We start from the raw sequence: 26,029 nt of genomic DNA on the forward strand, positions 1-26,029 counted from the left end.
TGACAAGAGAGTAAGCAGGCAGATTGCAGAGAAAGGGATGACAAAAGAGAAAGCAGGCAGATTGCAGAGAAAGGGATCACAAGAGAGAAAGCAGGCAGAATGCAGAGAAAGGGATGACAAGAGAGTAAGCAGGCAGATTGCAGAGAAAGGGATGACAAGAGAGGAAGCAGGCAGAATGCAGAGAAAGGGATGACAAGAGTAAGCAGGCAGAATGCAGAGAAAGGGATGACAAGAGAGCAAGCAGGCAGAATGCAGAGAAAGGGATGACAAGAGAGGAAGCAGGCAGAATGCAGAGAAAGGGATGACAAGAGTAAGCAGGCAGAATGCAGAGAAAGGGATGACAAGAGTAAGCAGGCAGATTGCAGAGAAAGGGATGACAAGAGAGCAAGCAGGCAGAATGCAGAGAAAGGGATGACAAGAGTAAGCAGGCAGAATGCAGAGAAAGGGATGACAAGAGAGTAAGCAGGCAGAATGCAGAGAAAGGATGACAAGAGAGTAAGCAGGCAGAATGCAGAGAAAGGGATGACAAGAGAGTAAGCAGGCAGAATGCAGAGAAAGGGATGACAAGAGAGTAAGCAGGCAGATTGCAGAGAAAGGATGACAAGAGAGTAAGCAGGCAGAATGCAGAGAAAGGGATGACAAGAGTAAGCAGGCAGAATGCAGAGAAAGGATGACAAGAAAGTAAGCAGGCAGATTGCAGAGAAAGGGATGACAAGAGAGGAAGCAGGCAGATTGCAGAGAAAGGGATGACAAGAGAGAAAGCAGGCAGATTGCAGAGAAAGGGATGACAAGAGAGTAAGCAGGCAGATTGCAGAGAAAGGGATGACAAGAGAGTAAGCAGGCAGATTGCAGAGAAAGGGATGACAAGAGAGTAAGCAGGCAGATTGCAGAGAAAGGGATGACAAGAGAGTAAGCAGGCAGATTGCAGAGAAAGGATGACAAGAGAGTAAGCAGGCAGAATGCAGAAAGGGATGACAAGAGTAAGCAGGCAGAATGCAGAGAAAGGGATGACAAGAGAGTAAGCAGGCAGAATGCAGAGAAAGGGATGACAAGAGAGGAAGCAGGCAGAATGCAGAGAAAGGGATGACAAGAGAGTAAGCAGGCAGAATGCAGAGAAAGGGATGACAAGAGAGGAAGCAGGCAGAATGCAGAGAAAGGATGACAAGAGAGGAAGCAGGTAGAATGCAGAGAAAGGGATGACAAGAGAGTAAGCAGGCAGAATGCAGAGAAAGGGATGACACGAGAGAGGAAGCAGGAAGATTGCAGAGGAAGGGATGACAAGAGAGGAAGCAGGAAGATTGCAGAGGAAGGGATGACAAGAGAGGAAGCAGGCAGAATGCAGAGAAAGGGATGACAAGAGAGGAAGCAGGCAGAATGCAGAGAAAGGATGACAAGAGAGGAAGCAGGCAGAATGCAGAGAAAGGATGACAAGAGAGGAAGCAGGCAGAATGCAGAGAAAGGATGACAAGAGAGGAAGCAGGCAGAATGCAGAGAAAGGGATGACAAGAGAGGAAGCAGGCAGAATGCAGAGAAAGGATGACGAGAGGAAGCAGGCAGATTGCAGAGAAAGGATGACAAGAGAGGAAGCAGGAAGATTGCAGAGGAAGGGATGACAAGAGAGGAAGCAGGCAGAATGCAGAGAAAGGGATGACAAGAGAGGAAGCAGGCAGAATGCAGAGAAAGGGATGACAAGAGAGGAAGCAGGCAGAATGCAGAGAAAGGATGACAAGAGAGGAAGCAGGCAGAATGCAGAGAAAGGGATGACAAGAGAGGAAGCAGGCAGAATGCAGAGAAAGGGATGACAAGAGAGGAAGCAGGCCGAATGCAGAGAAAGGATGACAAGAGAGGAAGCAGGCAGAATGCAGAGAAAGGGATGACAAGAGAGGAAGCAGGCAGAATGCAGAGAAAGGATGACAGAGAGAGGAAGCAGGCAGATTGCAGAGAAAGGATGACAAGAGAGGAAGCAGGAAGATTGCAGAGGAAGGGATGACAAGAGAGGAAGCAGGCAGAATGCAGAGAAAGGGATGACAAGAGAGGAAGCAGGCAGAATGCAGAGAAAGGGATGACAAGAGAGGAAGCAGGCAGAATGCAGAGAAAGGATGACAAGAGAGGAAGCAGGCAGAATGCAGAGAAAGGATGACAAGAGAGGAAGCAGGCAGAATGCAGAGAAAGGATGACAAGAGAGGAAGCAGGCAGAATGCAGAGAAAGGGATGACAAGAGAGGAAGCAGGCAGAATGCAGAGAAAGGGATGACAAGAGAGGAAGCAGGCAGAATGCAGAGAAAGGGATGACAAGAGAGGAAGCAGGCAGAATGCAGAGAAAGGATGACAAGAGAGGAAGCAGGCAGAATGCAGAGAAAGGGATGACAAGAGAGGAAGCAGGCAGAATGCAGAGAAAGGGATGACAAGAGAGTAAGCAGGAAGATTGAAGAGGAAGGGATGACAAGAGAGTAAGCAGGCAGATTGCAGAGGAAGGGATGACAAGAGTAAGCAGGCAGAATGCAGAGAAAGGATGACAAGAGAGTAAGCAGGCAGAATGCAGAGAAAGGGATGACAAGAGAGAGAAGCAGGAAGATTGCAGAGAAAGGGATGACAAGAGAGGAAGCAGGCAGAATGCAGAGAAAGGGATGACAAGAGAGGAAGCAGGCAGAATGCAGAGAAAGGGATGACAAGAGAGAAAGCAGGAAGATTGCAGAGAAAGGGATGACAAGAGTAAGCAGGCAGAATGCAGAGAAAGGGATGTCAAGAGAGGAAGCAGGAAGATTGCAGAGAAAGGGATGACAAGAGAGGAAGCAGGCAGATTGCAGAGAAAGGATGACAAGAGAGGAAGCAGGCAGATTGCAGAGAAAGGATGACAAGAGAGGAAGCAGGCAGAATGCAGAGAAAGGGATGACAAGAGAGAAAGCAGGAAGATTGCAGAGGAAGGGATGACAAGAGAGTAAGCAGGCAGAATGCAGAGAAAGGGATGACAAGAGTAAGCAGGCAGAATGCAGAGAAAGGATGACAAGAGAGTAAGCAGGCAGAATGCAGAGAAAGGGATGACAAGAGAGGAAGCAGGCAGAATGCAGAGAAAGGATGACAAGAGAGGAAGCAGGCAGAATGCAGAGAAAGGGATGACAAGAGAGGAAGCAGGCAGATTGCAGAGGAAGGGATGACAAGAGAGGAAGCAGGCAGAATGCAGAGAAAGGGATGACAAGAGAGAAGCAGGCAGAATGAGAAAGGGATGACAAGAGAGGAAGCAGGCAGAATGCAGAGAAAGGATGACAAGAGAGGAAGCAGGCAGATTGCAGAGAAAGGATGACGAGAGGAAGCAGGCAGAATGCAGAGAAAGGATGACAAGAGAGGAAGCAGGCAGATTGCAGAGAAAGGATGACGAGAGGAAGCAGGCAGATTGCAGAGAAAGGATGACAAGAGAGGAAGCAGGCAGATTGCAGAGAAAGGATGACGAGAGGAAGCAGGCAGAATGCAGAGAAAGGGATGACAAGAGAGAAAGCAGGAAGATTGCAGAGGAAGGGATGACAAGAGAGGGAGCAGGCAGGTTGCAGAGAAAGGGATGACAAGAGTAAGCAGGCAGAATGCAGAGAAAGGATGACAAGAGAGTAAGCAGGCAGAATGCAGAGAAAGGGATGACAAGAGTAAGCAGGCAGAATGCAGAGAAAGGATGACAAGAGAGTAAGCAGGCAGAATGCAGAGAAAGGGATGACAAGAGTAAGCAGGCAGAATGCAGAGAAAGGGATGACAAGAGAGAAAGCAGGCAGAATGCAGAGGAAGGGATGACAAGAGAGAAAGCAGGAAGAGAGAGTTGAAGTCTTAGTGAAGTCGGCTGGGGAATTCTGGGAATCGGAGTCCACAGGTATTAAATCAGGGGGTCTCCAACCTTCGCAACTTTAAGACTTTAAGTTGCCAAGGTTGGGACCCCTGATTTAAGACTTGTGGACTTCAACTCCCAGAGTCCCCATTCCACCATCCCTGTTGTTCTTTTTTCCCTCCTGCTTCCTAGAGTGGAGCGATTGCAGAGGAAGGGATGACAAGAGAGGAAGCAGGCAGGCAGAGTTGAAGTCTTAGCGGAGCCGGCTGGGGGAATTCTGGGAGTCGGAGTCCACGAGTTCTCCTTTCCTTGAGCAGGAAAACTGTCACCTGGCAAGAGTAGCAGGTCCTTGAAGCGGGCGCAGAGGGAGTGATACTCGCAGATCTTGGCGGGGTTCACGTCCACGGGGGCTCCAGCAAACACTCTCCTTGATGCCTGGCAGGAAGAAGGCTTCGGTGAGGCTCAAAGACCCCAAAGGAGGCGAAGGCCACCTCGTTTAGAGAAAACATTCCCCCCCTCAAAAAAAAAAAAAAAAAAAACCAGAGGAAATGCTCCCTCCCCAAATGACAAAACCGCCAAGACGATGGTGGGACCGCTTAGCAACAAACTTTGAGTTTGTTTCAAAGCCAAGGAGTGAGAACACAATGGTCAACCCTGGGACAGAGGTTGCCTTCGGACGTTGTGGGAGCTTCTGTCCTGGAGGCTTTCAAGTTGGACTGCCATTGGGCGGAATGGGGTAGGGTGTCCTGTTTGGGCAGGAGGGGGTTGGACTAGATGACCAATAAGGTCCCTTCTAACTCTGTTCTTTCTTTCTTTTTCTTTCTCTCTCTCTCTTTTCTCCCTCCCTTTCTCTCATTTCTTCCTTTCTTTCAGAAATGGCTGTAGGGTCTCCTGCTTGGGCAGGAGGGGTTGGACTAGATGACCTCCAAGGTCCCTTCCAACTTATTCCTTCCTTCCTTCCTTCCTTCCAGAAATGGTGTAGGGTCTCCTGCTTGGGGGGTTGGACTAGATGACCTCAAAGGTACCCTCTGTTCATATCTGTGAAGGATTGTAAAAGGGGGAAACCAAAGAGCTCCCGGAAGGCCCCACCCCTTACTCACCATCCACCATGTCGGCCTTCTCCATGTCCCCCTGTCCTTGGGGGTCCGTGCCCTCCGCTCCTACCGCCAGCGTCTCGTTGGTCACGATGGTGACCTAGCCAAAAAAAAAACCAAAGTTTTTTTTTGAGTCAGTTAAACGACTGCGGAGCTTCATTTTTTATGACCGTGGCGAGGAAGGCCGTTTCAAACGGGCTCCCAAACTCGCTCAACAAACAAGGGAAATTGGAGACGCCATTGTGGAGTGCAGGAGTAGGATTCGAATTTCTTAACAACCATGGGCGTGGCCTAATTTGTAGGCGTGGCTTGGTGGTCACGTGACTGGCTGGGTGTGGCTTATATGTAAATATTGTACATATTTATGTAAAGATTGAATTTTTTATTTTTTTAAAAAAAGAGCAACTTTTACCCAAAACCAGGCCAAGCAGGCAGGCAGATTGAGTTGCTTGCAGAATCACAGATTTATTCAGAGATCTATTTATCTGCTATCTGCTGCCTGAGTCTGCACTGAATAATAGAAGCTTCAGGCTCAGCTCTGCTTTTAGATTAGCAAGAAAGCAAGAAATCCAACCGTTTCCCGCTTCCTAGCTAATCTAAAATCTCCGGCACAGCAGAACAGATGATGGTCGGGGGGGAAGGAAAAATAGCAACTTAACAGGCAAGTCGGATGGTGCACATGCCAGGTAAGGAGGAAGTGGGCAAGGCAGGGCCAGTCAGGGGCACGATTTGCCGGTTCTCCAAAGTGCCACAGAATCGTAACAACCGGTTCTATAGAACCGGTCCGACCAGGTAGAATCCCACCCCGGCATCATCCTCTTAACGACCCCATAATCCCTTGCGGGGTGGAGTTTGGACAACAGAATGGAGCTGAGCGTTTTACTGGCGGGTGCCTCTCCTGTCGCCAGGGCGGAGGTTTTTTTTTGTTTTTGCAGCAGATATATTCTCATTCTGCCCATAGAGAGAAATATTCTGTTCTCTACCTGGGATCGAACTCACAGCCTCCTGATTGTGAGGCGAGAGAGTTCCCCCTTCCAGGCCACTGCGACCAGGTAGAATCCCACCCCTGGGTGGGTCTGAAGTCGAGGACTACCTGTGCCCACCTCAAGCTCCCCCCCTCCTCCCAGCTGGCCCCTCACCTGCTCGCACTGGCCGTAGAGATCGAGGAGGACGTAACAGGGGCTGGGGATGTCCTGGGCCGCCACTCCCTGGTCGACGCCGTTGATGTACAGGTGGAGGCAGCCGCCGGTGTCCACCAAGACCCCCAGCACCGTCCCCTCGGGGCAGGTGTCCAGGTTGGGGCCGTAGTTCTCGCAGATCTGCAGGGGGGAGGAAGGCGAAACCCGGAGGGGCTCAGCTCCCCCTCAAATTCAGGCCTGTTTCTCTCCGCCTCCCACCACCCCACCAATCCCCCCCCGGGTGTGCACCCAGCCGCTCCCGGCGCACCTTGAGGGAGTTCTGGAAGACCGAGTCGCGCTGCAGGAGCCAGGTGGAGGGCTTGAGACAGCAGGCCGTGGCCGGGAAGTTGAGCCGCTCTGGGGAACTCCCGATGACCCCCAGCGAGAGGGACGAAGTCCACTGGGGGTTGAGCGAGTCGATCTGGAACTGGAAGAGAGGCGGGGTAGAGAGAGAGAAGGGAGGCAGGAGGTCCGAAGCGGATGTAGTGGCAAGAGAATTCCTGCAGGTGGTGCTAGTAGCAGCAGCAAACTGCGCTACATTTCCTACATGGGCCTCTTCCCCTTATCTCGCTCTGGGCTGGCTAGCAATTAGATCACCTTGGACTTATCAACCAGATGTGACACGGTTGTCACTGTCATGAGCAGCGATAGGATTTCTTCACCTTCTGAGATCATTATTATTCCTCAAGGAGGGGTTAAAAGTTTCACCAAGGCTGCATCTGCTCTCCAGTCCCAGCGCCCGAAATGTCTGCTGCCTTTCGTTTTGTGTAAAAAGTCATATAAAAGGCCATAAACGCCGCCCAGGCGGTCGCTGAAATGGCCGGTCTTTGAATCCCGTGGTTGGGAGGGGGGAGAGAGGAGAAAGCCACGGGGAGACCCCCCGCTCCTGCCTTTGTGCTTCTCCCTTGACCAGAGGAAGGACGGAAAGAAGGGAGGGAGGAAGAAAGGATGGAGAGAAGGAAGGAATAGAAGGAGGAGGAGAAGGGAGGGAGGATGGAAAGGAGGGAGGACACAAAGGAGGAGAAGGAAGGGAGGGAGGGAGAGAGGGGAAGGAAGGAAGGAAGGAAGGAAAGAAGGAACAGGAGAAGGCGGGAGGATGGAAAGAAGGAAGGAGTAGAAAGAGAAGGAAGGGAGAGAGAAAGGAAGGGAGGAAGAAAGGATGGAAAGAAGGAAGGAATAGGAGAAGGAAGACAAGGAGAAGGGAGGGAGGATGGAAAGAAGGAAGGACACATAGGAGGAGAAGGAAGGGAGGGAGGGAGAGGGGAAGGAAGGAAGGAAGGAAGGAAGGAAGGAAGGAAGGAAGGAAGGAAGGAAGGAAGGAAGGAAGGAAGGAAAGAAGGAAAGAGTAGAAAGAGAAGGGAGAGAGAAAAGAAGGGAGGAAGAAAGGATGGAGAGAAGGAAGGAATAGGAGAAGGAAGACAAGGAGAAGGGAGGGAGGATGGAAAGAAGGAAGGACACATAGGAGGAGAAGGAAGGGAGGGAGGGAGAGGGGGAAGGAAGGAAGGAAGGAAGGAAGGAAGGAAGGAAGGAAGGAAGGAAAGAAGGAAAGAGTAGAAAGAGAAGGGAGAGAGAAAAGAAGGGAGGAAGAAAGGATGGAGAGAAGGAAGGAATAGGAGAAGGAAGACAAGGAGAAGGGAGGGAGGATGGAAAGAAAGAAGGAAGGAATCAAAGGGAGGGAGGGTGAGTAAGAAGGGCAGGAGGTCGGAAGGGAGTCCCGCAGTTTGGGGGAGGGGAGAGGAGAAAGCCACAGAGAGCCCCCTCCTGCCTTTGTTGCTCTCCCTTGACCAGAGGAAGGACGGAAAGGAGGGAGGGAGGGAGGAAGAAAGGATGGAGAGAAGGAAGGAATAGAAGGAGAAGGGAGGGAGGATGGAAAGAAGGAAGGACTCAAAGGAGAAGGAAAAGGAAGGGAGGGAGAGACGAAAAAGGGTGGAAAGAAGGAAGGGATAGAAGAAGGAAGACAAGAAAGAAAAGGAAGGGAGGGAGGGAGAAAGAGAGGAAGACAGGATGGAAAGAAGGAAGGAGGAGGAGAAGGGAGGGAGGATGGAAAGAAGGAAGGAAGGAAGGAGAAGGAGGAGGGAGAAGGGAGGGAAGAGATGGAACAGAGGAAGAAAGGATGGATGGAAGGAAGAAGAAGAAGGGAGGGAAGGAAGGAGGGAGGAAGGGGGAAGAAAGGATGGGAAAAAAGAAGGAACAGGATTGAAAGAAGGAATCAAAGGAGAAGGAAGGGAGGGAGGGAGGGAGAGAGAGAGGGGGAAGGAAGGAAGGAAAGAAGGAAGGAATCAAAGGAGAAGGGAGGGGGAGAGAGGAAGGAAGAAAGGATGGAATGAAGGAAGGAATAGGAGAAGGAAGACAAGGAGAAGGGAGGGAGGATTGAAAGAAGGAAGGAATCAAAGGAGAAGGAAGGGAGGAGAGAGAGAGAGAGGAAGAAAGGAAGGAGAGAAGGAAGGAAGGAATCAAAGGAGAAGGAAAGGAGGGAGAGAGGAAGGAAGAAAGGATGGAATGAAGGAAGAAACAGAAAGAGAAGGAGAAGGGAGGAAAGATGGAAGGAATCAAAGGAGAAGGAGAGAGAGAAGGAAGGGAGAGAGGAAGGAAGATTGGAAACAAGAAAGGAAAGAGTTAAAGGAGAAGGGAGGGAAAGGATGGGAGGGAGGGAAACGGAAGGAAGGAAAATGGAGAGAAGGAAGGAGGGAAGGACGTTGGACCACGAGGCCCAGCCAGCTGGAGCCCCCAAGGGCTCAGCCCAGAGACCCCACCTGGAAGAGCTGCTGCTGGGGCAGAGGCTGGGCCACCACCACGATGCCCTGGTTGTAGCTGGAGACCCGCGTGGCCGTCAGGTTGCCGTTGGACAGGAGGATGTTCTTCCCGTGGTTCTCCAGGAACTCCATGGAGGCCGTGGGCGGAGGGCAGGTCGCGCTCGCCCTGGTGGACACAAGGGCAAGAGTCGGAAGGGACCCCAGGGGCCCTCTAGTCCAGCCCACTGCCCAGGCAGGAAACCCTATACCCCGTGATGGTGTGCCACAGGTGGCACGCACAGCCATTTGCGCCGGCACAGGAGCCGCAGGCAAACTTATCTCACTGCGCATGCGTGCGCCTCACAACGGATTTTATCGGCTGGTTTGAGGCCTTTTTCGGCCTCCCAAAAAAGCCTCTGCAGGCTTTGCAGGCTGGATAATAGGCCATTTCCTCACTTCCTGTCTCTCGTCCTTCATGGGATTGGCGAGTTGGAAGGGAGCACGGAGTCCTTCCAGCCCAACCGCCCCTGTTCAAGCGGGGGACCTTATCCCACCCCAGGCCAAGGGTTAACTAGCTTCTTTATAAGCCTCCAGTTATGGAGCAGCCACAACTTCTAGCGGCAAGCGGTTCCACCGGCTAATTGATCTGGGAGTATGGAATAACAAGAGTCGGAAGGGATCTTGGAGGTGTCCTAGACCACCACCACCCCCTTCTCAAGCAAGAAACCCCTATAACATCTGGCCAGTTTCTTCTTAAATACCTCCAGTTATGGAGCAGCCACAACTTCTAGTGGCAAGCGGTTCCACCGGCTAATTGTCCTCCCAGTCAGGAAATTCATCCTTAATTCTAGATAATAAATTGACACACACCCCCTCTTCTTTGGGGCAGCCCCTCAAATATTGGAGGACTGCTATCATGTCCACCCCGCTGGTCCTTCCCTTCACTAGACCGGCCAAACCCAAATCCTTCCAATGTGCTTCGTAGGTTTTAGTATTCTTTAGACCTTTAATCATCCCTCTCTTTTTTTTGTTCTTTTCTAGGCTTTCAACGTTCTTGTTTTGCATTCTGGTGGGCCGGAGCAGGAAGGGGGTTCCCTAGGCCTAGCCGGGCCCTCCCCTTCCCCAATCCCCCTCCCCCCCCCTTTTTTTTTGCTTCAGAGAGAAAGTTGCTCTAGTTTTACTTTTGGACTCCAACTCCCAGAATTCCCCATTCAACTAGTCTTCCCTCCCCCTCCCTCCCTAGAGTGGAGAGACCGCAGAGGAAGGGATGACAAGAGAGGAAGCAGGCATCGACTTGAAAGTCTAGTGAAGCCGGCTGAGGAATTCTGGGAGTTGAAGTCCACAAGTCTCAAATCAGGGGTCCCCAACCTTGGCCCCTTTAAGGCGGGTGGGACTTCAACTCCCAGAATTCCTCATTCAACCATGCCTGTTGTTTTTCCCTCCTCCTCCTCCCTAGAGCGGAGCGACTGCAGAGAAGGATGACAAGAGAGGAAGCAGGCATAGAGTTGAAGTCTCGCGAAGCTGGCTTGGGAATTCCGGGAGCTGGAGTCCTCCAGGCTTAAAGGGGCGAGTTTGGAGACCCCATGCTCTAGCAGCTCACAGGCTCCCGGCCTCGTTTGTGGGGCGGGCGAAACAATCGAGCCGGGGGGGGGGGCGTGTACGGACCGGGGTGGGCTCTTCCTCCTCTTCGCTGTAGGGCTCCGAGGCGACTGACGGGGGGTGGGTGCCCTCAGCCTCTTCCAGCATGGTGGAGCTGACGATGGAGACGGATGTGACCCGGCCGTAGAGATCCAGCACCACGAAGACGTTCTGGACGCGGGAGAGGAACCAACCATCAGGAAGACTTGCCGGGGGGTGGGGTGGGGGGGAGGGGAGGGGGCTCTTGGCACACTTCCTCTCGTAACCCTCCCCCCATCCTTTCTCTTCCTCCTTCTCCTCCTTTCTCTTCCTCCTTCTCCTCCTTTCTCTTCCTCCTTTCCCTTCTTTCCTTCCTCTCATCCTTCCTTTCTTCCCTTCCTTCCTTCCTCCCTCCCTCTCATCTTTTCTCTTCTTCCTTTCCCTTCCTTCCTTTCTTCCTCCTTCTCCTCCTTTCCCTTCCTTCCTTCCTCCCTCCCTCCCTCTCATCCTTTCTTCCTCCTTTCCCTTCCTTCCTTTCTTCCTCCCTCTCATCCTTTCTCTTCCTCCTTTCCCTTCCTTCCTTTCTTCCTCCTTCTCATCCTTTCCCTTCCTCCTTTCCCTTCCTTTCTTCCTCCTTCTCATCCTTTCTCTTCCTCCTTTCCCTTCCTTCCTTCCTTCCTTCCTTCCTCCCTCCCTCTCTCTCATCCTTTCTCTTCCTTTCCCTTCCTTCCTTCCTCCCTCCCTCCCATCCTTTCTCTTCCTCCTTTCCCTTCCTTTCTTCCTCCTTCTCATCCTTTCTCTTCCTCCTTTCCCTTCCTTCCTTCCTCCCTCCCTCTCTCTCATCCTTTCTCTTCCTTTCCCTTCCTTCCTTCCTCCCTCCTCCCATCCTTTCTCTTCCTCCTTTCCCTTCCTTCCTTTCTCCTTCTAATCCTTTCTCTTCCTCCTTTCCCTTCCTTCCTTCCTTCCTCTCATCCTTTCCCTTCCTTCCTTCCTTCCTTCTTTCTTCTTCTTCCTCTCTCCCTCCCTTTACCTATTTTCTGCACATGGAAAAAAACAAAGACAACCAGGAAGGCCTTTCATGATGGAATTGCTTTACATTTTGTTTAAACTCTTATAACCATCATGTAGCTACCCACCTACCTCCCTATCTTCCTTTCTTCTCATTGCCATCGCCTTATCTATTTTCCTTCTTTCCTTCCTTTCATCTATTCCCTCCCTTCCTTCCCCTCTCTTCCTTCTTCTCATTCCCATACCCTTCCTTGTCTATCTTCCTTCCTTCTTCCCCTCCCTATTTCCTTCCTTCCTCCCTCCCTCTTCTCCTTCCTTCTTCCTCCCTCCTTCCCATCCTTCCTTCCTTCCTTCCTGTCCTTTCTCCTCCATTTCCTGTCTTCCATCCTTCTCCTTCTCCCATTCTCCCCTCCTTGCCTCCCCCCTCCCTCCCTCCCTCCCTCCAATCAGGGGTCCCCAGCAGTCCCAACCCGGTCTGGGGCCATCCGATGAATGCCAGCTGGTCTGTGGGAGGTGACGGTAACTGCCCCCCTCCTGCTGGGCCCTCTCCGCCAATGGCACAGCCCAATGGGATGGGATGCCCCCAGTTTTACAGCCCCTCACCCCCAGACCCCTCACTGGGCCCAGAGAGCAAGGCCGGCCTGGGGCCTTCTTACCTTGGCCACACCAGTGGCGGCCGCCCCCATGTCCTCCCCGTCGATCAGCACATGCATGGTGTCGTCAGTGCAACGCTTCACCCCCACGCGGCTGCCCACCTGGAGGACAAATCACAGGCAGGTCCTTGACTTACAACCACTCATTTACTGACTGTTCAAAGTTACGACGTCACTGAGAAAAAGTGACTTTTTCAACACTTATATGACTACTGCAGCATCGCCATGGGTCACCATCCAAGGGTGGGATTCAAATTTCTTAACAACCGATTATTGGAGCGGGGCCTAATTTGTGGGAGTGGCTTGGTGGTCACGTGTCTGGCTGGGCATGGCTTGTATGTAAATATTGTACATATTTATGTAAAGATTGAATTTTTAATTTTAAAAAAAGAGCAACTTTTACCCAAAATCAGGCAAAGCAGGCAGGCAGATTGAGTTGCTCACAGAATCACAGATTCATTCAGAGATCTATCTTTCTGCTATCTGCTGCCTGAGTCTATCACATAAAATTTGCTTGCAAGTAAACTCATAATATTTGCTAGCAAGTAAACTCACAAAACACCATGTATATAAACATTGAAATATATACACATATATATATATATGGATCTTTGGTTATTCGGGTTTTCTCCCGCGTAAGATTGGAAGTATCTAGGCAACATTTCGATGAAGTCTCATTCATCATCTTCAGGCTTCTGTCTTCAGCTCTGTGCTTCTCAGAGTGATGTGAGCTTGCAGCTGCTTCTTCCTTTTAACTGCTAGTGGGGGTGTGACTTGATTGGGTGGGGGCTTGGCTGTGTTCTGATTGGGTGGGGGTGTTCTCATTGGTTGGGGTTTGGCTGTATTCTGATTGGTTGGGGGTTGGCCATGTTCTGATTGGCTGGAGGTGTGTTCTGTTCATCTGGGTGCCTGGTTGGGGTGTGTTTGAGCTGGAGGTATCAGGGGATCTGTTTGTGCCCAGGTGTTTGCCTGGCTTGTGGTGTGGAGATTTTTTTGTTTGTGAGTGCAGGCTTCCAAATAATTGACAGTCTGGTGGAATCATCTCTTCTATTCATGCTTTCAGGTCTTTTTTCAATCTCTATGGCTTCTCTGATAATTCTGTGGCTGGGATTCTCTATAGTGGCCAGGGTTTTGGTGCCATTGAAGTCGATGCTATGACCTGTGGCTTTCATGTGTTGGAGTAGTGAGGACGTGTGTTCCAGCTTTTTTACTGCATTTTTGTGTTCATCCAGGCGGGTACTTATTCTTCTATTGGTCTGTCCAATGTATGTGGCCGGGCATGATGCACAGGGGACTTCGTATATGCCTTGGTTTTCCAGGTCAGCAAAGTGGCTGAAACAGCTGGCTGGGGGAATTCTGAGAATTGAAGTCCACAGGTCTTAAAGTTGCCAAAGTTGGAGACCCCCTGCTCTAATAGGACTTCCCTCTGGTTGACCTTCACCCTTGCTGACCACGCCCCCCTCCCGACTCACCCCCAGACGCTCCAGAGAGCAGCCGTAATTCTGCTTCTGCAGGATGCCGTTGCGCCGGACCTCCGAGCCCGTCACTAGCCAGGTCACCTTGGAACGCAGCTCCAGGAGAGAAGAGGGCAGCCCCGTGGCCATGCAGGAGGCATCCGAGGGCAGCAGTGTGGTCAAGCCCACGTGGACCGATCCGGACCACTTGTCGTCCATCTTGTCAATCTTCACCTGAGGAGACACAAAAGGAGAAGCAGGAACTTAACCCATTTGAAGAGTTTTTTAAAAAATGGTTTATACATTTCTTTTTCTTCTTTAAAATACGTAAATGCTTAATGAACAGTGTATTGTCTGGATCCGTTTGTTCATACAAAGTATTAATAAACTGGTACTGAGAGTAATATAATAACAAGCATAATTAAAACAGTAATAATTACTTACCTGGGCTTCCCCGAAAATAAGACCCTGTCCTATAATTTTTTTTTGCCACCAAAAAAAAGGCACCAGGTCTTATTTTCGGGGGTGGGGGAATGACCTCCACGGACTAACCTCACTTACGCGCGTCGTCACCGGCCTCCTTCCGGAAGTCCTTCTTCCATGGCCGGCAAGGCCTTCCTGAAGCTGATAAATGCCGACAACTCTCCAGAGCTACGGAGGCCTTCAGGAAAGCCTTGCCGGCTGCTGAAGAAATGGGCCGGCCAGGCAGGTGCGCGAGGCCTGGCTACACCTGTCCAAAGGTAAGTAGTAGGGCAGCTCCATTCCCCCTGCCACTATCCCCACCCTAGCTTAATTCTTACCCGTCCACTCTGGAGTGGGTGGGATCTTAATTAGGGCTTATTTTGGGGGGGGTAGGGCTTATATTGGGCGCACATGTAAAAAATCAAGCTAGGACTTACTTTCAGGGTAGGTTGTATTTTCGGAGAAACAGGGTATTCATGATTAAATTCTTACTTATAATGATAACACTGGTAATAAAAATAGTAGTAATAAGTGTAATATAAGTACTAATGTTTGCTTATATATAATTTCTTGCATTCTTTTCTTATATATATTATTAATCTTTCATCTTCTAGTTTCCACCTCTTTTATCCAACCATTGAGTGAACATATCCCATGTTAAAAAGTATTGTTTCTTCCGTTATCCTTTATAATTAATGTTGATCTATCCATCTCTGCACAGTCTAATATTTTCCCAATTATACTGCATCTGTAGGTGTGTCTTCATCTTTCCAATGTTCTGCAAATACAATTGTTGCTGCGATGTGTTGAACATGTATTATTAAATATATCGTCTCTTTATTAGTTTTGTGGTACTATACCTGATAAAAATATTTCTGGTTTTAAATCTATGTGTTGTTTTATCATTTTCTCTAACCAGGTATGTATTCTTGTCCAGAATTTATTTTGCTTTTTGGACAAGTCCATCACATGTGGACATCTGAAGTGGTGTAGGGTTTCCTGCCTGGGCAGGGGGTTGGACTAGAAGACCTCCAAGGTCCCTTCCTACTCTGTTATTCTATTCTATATGCGGTAGTACTCTGTTCCCTGAAAATACGACCTAATCTGAAAGTAAGCCCTAGCTTGATTTTTACATGGTGCCCAATATAAGCCCTACCCCCCAAAATAAGCCCTAATTAAGATTCCTGCCCACTCCAGAGTGGATGGGTAAAAATTACGCTAGGGTGGGAATGGGTGGGTAGAGTTGCCCTACTACTTACCTTCGGACAGTTGTAGCCAGGCCTCGCAGACCCCAACACCTGCTTTGCCGGACCGTTTCTTCAGCAGCCGGCAAGGCCGGCAAGGCTTTCCTGAAGGCCTCTGTAGCTGAGAACAAATCTCTGGATCGATCCTGAAGGCTGCAGAGGCCTTCAAGAAAGCCTTGCCGGCCGCAGAAGAAGGACTTCTGGAAGGAGGCCGAGGGTGACATGCGCAAGTGAGGTTAGTCGGTGGAGGACATTCCCTGAAAATAAGCCCTGGTGCCTTTTTTTGGTGGCAAAAAAAAATATAGGACAGGGTCTTATTTTCGGGGAAAAACAGGTAAGTAATGATTAGTATTTATTAGTGTTCCACGGGGGTCTCCACGAGGTACCCTTTGGCCAGGTGGGATAACATGTCCTTCATGAGTGGGAGGGGATATAGATAGTGTACACACAGTCTATTGATCACCCTAAAGTCAACGCATAACCTCATAGTCCCATCTTTTTGAATGAATGAATGTTTCTCAGAGTCAGCTAGCTGTCAGGATTCCGGCAGTTACCCCCATTTAAATAATGAGTCTCGAGACAAACTTCCAAACCTTCAAAAGGATTTATCGGAAGTTAAACGGTCCGGCACTGCCTGGGTTTAGCCGACTCTGACACACATCATTCACTGTCACCCTTGACCCTGTTTTCTCCCCCACCCCCTGGGTGTATCGTAATTCATATTCTCCAATGGGACACGTCCATAGCCAAGAGCCATCGATCATGCTCTCCAGTTAGAATTTTGCTTGGCAGAAACTTCAGTCACCTACTTACTATCTTTGAAAAACGATTCATAGAATGCCCTTTCGATTTCCAAGCTGCCGCACTGCTCCCCCCTCTCCTTTTCTGTTGGCAACTCTAAAAAGACCATTAGGCATATCAAATATGAGTTGACACCCCCACCTCAGGATAGGTGTGGACGGTCTCACCTCAAAGATTTCATCCGTCTTCAGTTCCTTCATGCTGAAAACGATGCCGTGGCAGAAACTGGACACCCGCACAGCTCGGCACCCGTCGTCCTGAAAGGCCACGTTCTTGCCGCAGGAGCTGTGGAAACGGTGGGCCACGCCGGGAACTGGAGGAGGGGGGAGGGTGGTCAACGGGGCATCGAGTCTCGGGGGACACCATGGGCCCTTTACTAACCCCAAACCCTCAAGGGGGATCGGGGGCTCACCCGGGGAGTGGATGGGGAAGGACTTCTCTGTGATGTTGCTGGTGGAGAGGCTGTTGTCCAGGGGCCCCGTGGAGCTGGTGATGGACACCTGGACGCACTGGCCATAGAGGTCCACCACGGCGTAGACCTCTGAGCGGGGGCGAGAAAGAGCGGAGGGGAGAAATCGGATCGGGCTCCGTTCAACCCAGGCAGGAAAAAATGGAATACAATAAAATAGAATGGAAAAAGAGGATAGAATGGAATTAATAGAAAACAGAACAGAATAGAACTAATAGAACAGAATAAAAGAGAAAATAGAATAGAATTCATAGAAAATAGAATTAACAGAAATATAATAGAATAAAATAGGATAGAATGGAATTAGAAAATAGAATAGAATAGAATAGAAAATAGAATGGAATTAATAGAAAATAAAATAGAAGATAGAATAGAAGATAAAATAGAATTAATAGAAGATAGAATTAACAGAAAATAGAATTAATAGAATAGAATAGAATAAAATAGAATAAATAGAATAGAAAATAGAATGGAATTAATAGAAAATAGAATATAGAATAGAATATAAGATAAACTAGAATTAATAGAAGATAGAATTAACAGAAGATAGAATTAATAGAATAGAATAGAAAATATAATGGAATTAATAGAAAATAAAATATAGAATAGAAGATAACCTAGAATTAATAGAAGATAGAAATAACAGAAAATAGAATTAATAGAATAGAAGAAAATAGAATGGAATTAATAGAAAATAGAATATAGAAGAGCAGATAGACTAGAATTAATAGAAAATAGAATTAACAGAATAGAATAAAGTAGAATAGAATAGAATGAATAGAATAAAAAATAGAATTAACAGAAAATAGAATAGACTAGATAGAATGGTATGGCATGACATAGAATAGAATAACAAGAATTGGAAGGGACCCTGTCACATTTTTCTATGCTGTTGTAACTTGGAATGAACTGTTGTAAGTCAATGAGTAGATGTATTTGAACCTCACAGTCTTTTAACATGGGTGGACTTCAACTCCCAGAATTCCCCCAGCCAGCTGGGTTTTTTTTTTCTTTTTTTAAAAATTTGCTGAAGTCAAGATGTATTACGTCTTACTGCATTCCCACCGTCTACTATCCAAAACAAAAAAAAAAGTTCTAGGAATTCTGGGAGTTGAAGTCCCCTGATTTTGGTTTTGTTTGAAAGGCCCGCCCTACCCATCATGTCCCCACCTTTGACCTTCGCTACAATGGCCTCACCCTTCCCTGGGGGCAGTCCGGAGCATGCCACCCCCTGGTCCACGCTGTTGATGAAGTAGTGCAGGTCCCCCTTCACCGTCCGCATCATGCCAATGCGTGAGCCGGTGGTCAGCGAGTCCAAGTCGCAGCCGTAGTTGTTGCGCAGGGTGTTTCCGTCCTGCATAATGGCGGTGCCACTGAAAGGAGAGGGAGGGAGAGGTGGGGAGGAGAAAAATTACACCCGCCGCTGCTGGTCTCTGTTGCAATGCTGCGCATGGAGAAAAGGGGGTTGGGGAGTGGAGAGTAAGGCGGACATCTTGACTTTTTTGCCCTCCTGGGAGGACAGAAGAGGAAAGGACCAAAGGCACTGGGGCTTTCCAGGGGCCAAGTAAGATCGGAAGACTCAGTTCGGGCTCCCCAGCAGCTGAGATTCAAGAATTCTCGGGGGAAAGTCGCCTAGCCAAAGGCGGGACTAGAACTCCCAATCTCTCGGTGATTGGATCCAGCTGGATTTGATGCCTAGGGTGGGACGAGAACTTTCCGTCTCCTGGTGATTGGACCAAAGTCACCCAGCTGGCTTTCATGCCTAAGGCGGGACTAGAACTCCCATTCTCCTGGTGATTGGCCCAAAGTCACCCAGCTGACTTTCATGTCTAAGGCGGGACTAGAACTCCCAGGCTCCTGGTGATTGGCCCAAAGTTTCCTAGTTCGCTTGCAGGCCTAAGATGGCACTAGAATTCCCAGTCTCCTAGTGATTGGTCCAAGGTCACCTAACTAACTTTCATGCCTATGATGGGACCAGAACTCCCAATCTCCTGGTGATTGGCTCAAAGTCACCCAGTTGGTTTTCATGGCTAAAGCGGGACTAGAACTCCCAGTCTCCTGGTGATTGTCCCAAAGTCACGTAGCTGCCATTCATGGCTAAATCAGGACTAGAACTCCCCGTCTCCTGGTTTCTATCCTGGTGCCTTTTACCGCTAGACCAAACTGGCTCCCAGATTAGTTCTCATTCTTTGCCTCCATCCTTACTTAGTTACCTGAGCATCCAGGTATCGTAGTCAATGTCCGTCATTGTATTGGGAAATTCCAGGTCTTCCGGACGGATGGCGGTGACTCCTGCACGGACGACAAAGGCCAAAAGCATTAAGGGGGGTGGGGACACATCCCACTGCCCCCCCTCCAGATCCCCCAATCTCTCCCCCCTTACCTGCTTCAATGGACCCCGACCAACGATCCACCATCTTCTGGATAACGATTTCGAACAGTTCGCCATCCCGGAGGGGCCTGCGGGAATCAAAGCTCGTGAGGCAAGCCATCGCGCCCAACGACTGGAATTCTGGGCTCAATTGATGTAGTTGAGCGGAGCACTGCCTGCTAATTCCTCCCATCCCGACCCCTTAGAGGCAGTGCTCGACTCACAACAGTTCGTTTAGCGACCGTCGAAAGTTACCAGAGCGCCGAAAGAGGCAAACGAGGATTGTTTTCCACACTAACGGCCGTTAACGTTGTTATCAAAATTTGAACGCTTGGTGACTGGCATGGACTTATGACCACTGCCACGTCCTGGGGTCATGTGATCCCCTTTTGCAACCTTCTGACAAGCCATGGGGGGACCCCGTGTTCTGACCTCAGCTTCCCCAAAAAGCACTACGCAGATTTTTTTTATCCCGGCAAGACCCCTTTCATTAAACGGAGGTGAATTTCTGGCATTTGCTTTCAGCAAAGGCCTGGCAAACAGTCTTCCCAGGGTCTAATTAGGAGCACAGACCTTATCTAGCCTGGAAAGCTGCTAAGTAATTATTTCCAAACACAGTGCTAACAAGGAAGGACTCAGCACAGAATCTCTGAGATGCACAGACTGCGGCAACGAACGAACGAATTGTCTCCCGCAAAAGCCCCCTCCCCATTCACTCCTCTTTTATTCCCTATGGGAGGGGCCATTCACCATCCACCTGTGGCTTTACTCCCGAGTCGACCCTTGCTCCTTAGCTGTTCCCTTCTTCTGGCAGCTCTGTGCATGCGCACACTGGGAACAGGCTCCAGCTGTTCTTCTTCCCCACTGATCTCCGACTCTGAAGGCAGCTGATAACTGTCGGACGGCACTGGCCCCATCTCTGCCTCTGACGCAGAGCCCTCGTCTGAGCCTTCCCCAGACTCCAGGACTGGCCCAGGTTCCTCCCCAACCTCCTCACAGTCTGACTCTGCTTGCCGGCTCCGCCAGTAACCGCCGGGCCACAACAGCCAGATTGACTTAACAACCATATGACTAACTCAACAACTGCATTGGTTCACTTAACAACCGGGGCAAGGAAGGTCACAAAATGGGACGAAACTCACTTTTCACAAACATCTCATTTGGAAACATGAGTTTTTGGCTCAATTGCGGCCATAAGTCGAGGAGTACCTGTACCTGCCTTCGATTCACAACAGTTCTTTTATCGACTATTGGAAGGAAAAAGCAACCGATCACCCTTCTTGCACTTATGACCGTTGCAGATCCCCATTAATAAAAATCCGATGCTCGGCGACCGACTCGTATTTATGATGGACGCAGCGTCCGGGGGGGGCGGGAATCATGTGAGATCCCCTTTTGCGACCCCTTGACAAGCCAAGTCAATGGAGGGGAGGTAAGCCCAATTCACTTAACGGCCGTGTGACTAACTCAAACGACTGCATCGATTTCCTCAACAACTGCAGCCCAGAATGGTCGCAGAACGGGGCAAAGCTTAACCACCCCATTCATAACTTCACAACTTGCAGGGGTTCCCTTAGCTGCAAGCAAGCAAGAATCTAAGGCTCAGTTGCAGTCGTTAACTGAGGACTAGGTTAGTTTAATTTATTGTCCTTGCACCTCGTACAACAAAATTAAATGCCGTCTTCAGTGCACATCATGACATGACCATGAAAATAAAACACAAGGACACATCCTTCACGTTCTATATATATTGAACTGAAAACTCCTGATATCGCATTCATATTGCACTATACAGTAGAATTCAACAGAGCTCCTGCCCTGGGATAGAAGCTGTTTTTCAGCCTTGTTTTTATTCTCTGTACCGTCTGCCAGATGGTAATAGTTCAAAACAAGGGAGCCCAGGATAAGATAAATCTTTGAGAACATTTTGAACTTTCTCAAGGCAGCGGGAGTGATAAAGCGAAGAGGGGAGAAGGCAGCCCATGATCCTCTGGGCAATGACATCCCCGGAGTGCTTTCCTATCTGCCCCTGTGCAAGTGGCAAACCCTACACAGGTGCAGGAAGTTAAGATGCTCTCTCTGGTGCAGCGGTAGAAGGTCACCAGCAGTTTTCCATTCAGTTGTTGTTTTCTGAGAAGCCTCAGGTAGCATAATCTCTGCTGGGCCCTTTTGACCAAGGCTGCAATGTGAACCCCCCCAGGTCAGGTCCTCATTTAGGGTAACACCCAGAAACTTAAAACTGGCCACTTGCTCCCCTCGGTCTCCATTGATAAGGAGGGGCTGGATGTCTGATCTCTTCCTTCTATAGTCCACTATCAGCTCCTTGGTCTTATTGGCGTTGAGGACCAAGTTATGGTTTCCACACCACGAAAGCAACCGTTGGTCCACCTCATGAGTCCCACCACTGTTGTATCATCTGCCAATTTAGCAATAGTGTTACTAGCGTGAACGGGAATGCAGTCATGCCCATAAAGAGTATAGAGTAAGGGACTCAACACACAACCTTGACTAGTCACAGGGATGGGATTCAACTGGTGGAACAACTGGTCCGGGGAGCCCAACAGCTGATCGTCGGAGAGAAGCGGTTCGCTCCCAGCTGATCTTCGGAGCTCCTGGTTTGCCCGAACCCGTGCCGAACCGGTCGAATCCCATCCCGGACAAGTTGCAAACTCGTCCTTTCACTGACCGGTTGGAGATGACAATGGCGTCGTTGAATTCACTGCGGCAGTTCTGGCGCAGGGCCGTGCGCCCCCCGTTGGTGATGACGGCGTTGTTCCCGTGGAGGTGATGGAACCGCAGGTCACTCCCTGAAGCCACGGAGGAGGGACTGCTGGGGGAGAGCTGGTTGTTCCCCTCCGAGAGGTCGTCGGGAAGAGGGAGGAGATCTGGGAAGGAAGGGAGGGCGAGACCAGGAGTGGGGCTTCAGCTGGTTTCACGCCAGTTCGGCCAAAACGGTTTTTAATCTTACATCTGGTCGGGTGAAAACTGGTCGTTCCGACGACTGTCTGACCCCGCCTACTCCTCCCCTCCCCTCCCCGGAGTCCCTACGCAGCCCATTTTGGATCGCAGGTAAGTGCGGGGCAAATGAATGATGTATTTTAGTATCGACTGGCTGTCAGGACTCCAACCAATCTACCCGCATTCGAATCGTAAGTCTCTAGCCGCAGAGAAAATAAAATTGATTTATTAGGAGCGGCCATGTCGGCATTAGCTGGGTGCAGCCGACACTAAAATCCATCCCTCCTTTCCCCCTTGACCCTGGTCTTCCCCACACCCTCTGGATGTATATTCTCCGATGGGACACATCCATAGCTAAGAGTCATCAATCAGGCTCTCCCAGTAATATTCTTGCGCTCTGACAACTTTGGGCTGCCAAAGCGATTATCTAGGCACTTAAGGAATGCACTGTTCCACGAGGCCGGAAACGGGCGTGTTTCCGGAGGGCCTTGGGAGCCCAGGGCAGCCTACTAGGTCAAAAATGGGGCGGAAAGGGGGGGGGAATGCAGCGTGGCCCCTCGTGGCCCGGTTTCATTCCCAAGGTGGTGCAGGAAGTTGGCTAGGCCACTGCCACGCCCACCCAGCAACCGGGACAGAGAACCGGTTACCTGGTCCAGTGAGGGCGGATCAATTGCGAGACAGAGTCTATTCTTGATTCACGGCTATATAGAGGAGGTCTACAATATTTAGTCAAGTGGAAGGGATATCCTTGAGGTCAGGCATCACGGGATGGCCACATCGGTGTTAATGCACCACGTCTTCAACGGAGTACCCTGGGAAACCCAAGGGGGGGGGGGTCGTGAACCACTACGGTGATAATTATTTCCTTTTTATTGCTTTACAGGCAGATCTCTGGCAGGGGGTTTGAATGTCAGCTGTCAGCCCCAAATAGGCCTCACTGCGAGTCAGCTGGCCATGTCACCGTATCTCTGCTGCTGCTGGATCTGTATTTCTGCTTGTGTGCTGGCCAATGACTTTGGCATGACTCAACAGAGCTGAGGATGGATCCTGCAACAACTACGGGGGAGGAGGATGGATTCTGCAACAACTGCGGGGCTGCCGGGAGCGGCTCTTTTCATGTATCGATGTGGTGCATACGGTTAAAGGGGGTTGGGGCACATATAGATGGTAGTTAAAGACAGGTTAAACATGGTGAAGGTGGCACCAGGTGGGGATCAGTTAGTGTGGGGTCGGAATAGGGTAGGGATGTAGACATGTTATAGGGCTAATAACATTTAGGGATAATGGGTTAGGCCAGAACTAGAACTGTGTATAGGCCTGAGTGTGGTGGGGTGTGTGTCTCACGACAATGGCAATAAAAGGAAAGGGAGCCAACTCAAACCCAACTCTAACCTTGCCTGGTTAGAGTATTGGTTGTTTGCTGAGCTCATGAATAAACCACCATTGCACGACAAAGGAGCTGGAGCTTGTGTTCAATTCAGGAAAAATCTTCAGGAGTCAAGGACGGGCTGAGAGTTAAACGATTCGAAGACCCCCCCCCGGGCAAGAGTCACGCTCGAGGGACCCACCTCCCTCTGAATCAAGGCCGTCCCATCCACGCCCCACAAAGGTCACCCCCCAAATTAACCCCCGAAACACGAGGAGTGCAGGAATTTCACTGGTCTACTTGAATTGTGAGAAACAGACCAGGAAGAGAAGTGGGCGTTTGTGTGTCCCCATCCCCACCGTTTTTCTCTGATGGGGGGGGGTGTCTTCCTGTCTTTTGGGCTTCCTGCTTTTTTCCAGAGTTGGAAGGGACCTTAGAGGTCATCTACTCCAACCCCCTGCCCAAACAGGAGTCCCTACGCCATTCCAGACAAAATGGCCGTCCAATCTCTTCTTAAAAACCTCCGGTGTCGGAGCACCCACAACTTCTGGTGGCAAGGAGTTCCCCTGGTTAATTGTTCCCCCCGATTTAAAATTTCTTCTTACTCCTAGGTTGCTTCTCTCCTGGATGAGTTTCCGTCCGTTGCTTCTCTGTTGCTCTTCTCTGCACTCTATTTCTAGAATCTCAACTTTTTTTTCTGTATTTTTTGTGGTGACCAAAACTGGATGCAGGACTCTAGGTGTGGCCTTACCAGGGCATTATAAAGCAGCGTTAGCACTTCAGAGGATGCAAACAGAATAACAGAGTTGGAAGGGACGTTGGAGGTCATCTAGTCCAGTGGTTGCCAACAGGTGGGCTGAGGACCATTGGTGGTCCGTGAGAAAATTTTGGTGGTCCGCAATGTCCCCCCCCCCCCCAAAGCAATTAATCCAGGCTGCAAATACAAAGCTGCGCCGCCCACGTGACCCATGGGAACACAAGGCTTGCATTGCGAACAATATGAAGTAGTGAGGGGAGGGGGGAAAGGGCAGGGGGTGGATCTTGCCCCACTTGCCTCACGCGCCTGGCCTGGCCACCGGGCTGCTTCTTTCCGCTTCTTCCTTCTTCTGCTTTTGGCTGCACGCAAGGAAAGCAGCCAGAGTCTTTCTTTCTCTCCCCCAAACTCTGCCAGAAATGAGTCTTTGGGACCCTGCAAGGCCTCCTGCTCCAAGAGGCTGCACCATTCTGGTGGAGTTTGGGGGAGAAAGAAAGACTTCTGCTGCTTCTGCTGCTTTCCTTGCATGCAGCCAAAAGTCTCTCCTCTCTGTCTCTCTCCCGCTGAGAAGGGAGCTGGAGACGGTATCCTGCCATCCCAAATAAAGAACGAGCGATCGGTCGGAAAACGGGGTGGGGGATTTTCCCAGGGTCTCTGCTGCTTTCTGCAGGGACCCTGGGAAAACGTCAGCAAGCCACCGTCAGTCAAAATTCATATTAGCGGTCCGCGGGATTTAAAATTATGAGTTTGATGGTCCCTGAGGTCCAAAAGGTTGGCGCCTCCTGATCTAGTCCTACCCCTCCCCCCAGCTTGAGCAGGAAGACCAGAGAAACGGCTGTCCAGTCTCTTCTTAAAAACCTCCATTGATGGAGCACCCACAACTTCTGGTGGCAAGCTGTTCTACAGGTTAACTGTTCTCACTGTCGGGAAATTTCTCCTTCCTGGCTTGTAAACCAACTCTTAACTTTCCTGTCCTCAAAATAAGCCATATTCCTTGTCTCTGTCTCGACCCCTTTCCTGTCCCATGTAGGCCTGTGTCCACTACCTGTGTCATCCACGATCGTGGCTTGAGCAGCTTGGCCATAGAGATCGGCCACGGCATAGATATTCGGTGGGACATTCCAGGCGGCTGGGCCTTGGGCCACCCCGTTGACGAAGAAATGCAGCGTCCCGTCCTCCTTCCGCACGACGCCCACCGTGTCACCTGCCTGGGGAGGGGAGAAGGAGGAGAGGGGAACAGCCTCACAGAGGGCAGATCCACGGGCGAAGATCAGAATATAGAATAGAAATAAGAATAGAATGTAGAACAGAACAGAAATAAGAATAGAATAGAAACAAGAATAGAATATAAATAAGGATAGAATAGAAATAAGGATAGAATAGAAATAGAATTGCAATAGAATAGAAATAAGAATAGAATAGAAATAAGGATAGAATAGAAATAAGGATAGAATAGAAATAAGAACAGAAATAAGGATAGAATAGAAATAAGAATAGAATAGAAATACATAAGGATAGAAAATAGAAGAGAAGAGAAACAAGAATCAAATAGAAATAAAGATAGAAAATAGAAATAAGGATAGAAGAGGAGTAAGAATAGAAATAAGGATAGCATAGAAATAAGGATAGAATAGAAATACGTAAGGATAGAATATAGAAGAGAATAGAAATAAGAATCAAATAAAAATAAAGATAAAAAAATAGAAATAAGGATAGAAGAGAAATAAGAATAGAATATAGAACAGAACAGAATAGAAATAAGGAGATAATAAAAATAATGATAGAATAGAAATATAATAGAAATTACAATTGAATAGAAATAAGAATAGAATATAGAACAAAATAGAATAAAGAATAGAACAGACATAAGAATCGAATAGAAATATGTAAGGATACATATCGAGTCGAATAGAAATAAGTATCAAATAGAAATAAGAACAGGACAGAACAGAATAACAGAGTTGGAAGGGACCTTGGAGGTCTTCTAGTCCAACCCCCTGCCTAGGCAGGAAACCCTCTACCACTTCAGACAAATGGCTAACCAACATGTGTTAAAAACTT

General features: G+C 49.4%; 1 protein-coding gene across 1 annotated transcript in view; it reads right to left on the reverse strand.

Moving 5' to 3' along the window:
- NEURL4 (neuralized E3 ubiquitin protein ligase 4) overlaps positions 1–26,029 on the reverse strand; it is a 54,560-nt gene that overhangs the window by 9,933 nt on the left and 18,598 nt on the right. The window contains 16 exon segments of the mRNA XM_087947403.1: positions 4,128–4,216; positions 4,218–4,242; positions 4,908–5,001; positions 6,041–6,220; positions 6,348–6,506; positions 8,833–8,998; positions 10,412–10,620; positions 12,093–12,191; positions 13,562–13,777; positions 16,218–16,363; positions 16,463–16,591; positions 17,717–17,892; positions 18,733–18,811; positions 18,903–18,979; positions 21,577–21,775; positions 25,014–25,176. Of these exon segments, the coding sequence (XP_087803529.1) occupies positions 4,128–4,216; positions 4,218–4,242; positions 4,908–5,001; positions 6,041–6,220; positions 6,348–6,506; positions 8,833–8,998; positions 10,412–10,620; positions 12,093–12,191; positions 13,562–13,777; positions 16,218–16,363; positions 16,463–16,591; positions 17,717–17,892; positions 18,733–18,811; positions 18,903–18,979; positions 21,577–21,775; positions 25,014–25,176 (2,206 nt within the window).

The sequence above is a fragment of the Notechis scutatus genome, chromosome Z (assembly GCF_049901735.1).
Source record: "Notechis scutatus isolate UNSWTSFEM ecotype Mainland chromosome Z, rNotScu1.2, whole genome shotgun sequence".
NCBI lineage: Eukaryota > Metazoa > Chordata > Lepidosauria > Squamata > Elapidae > Notechis > Notechis scutatus.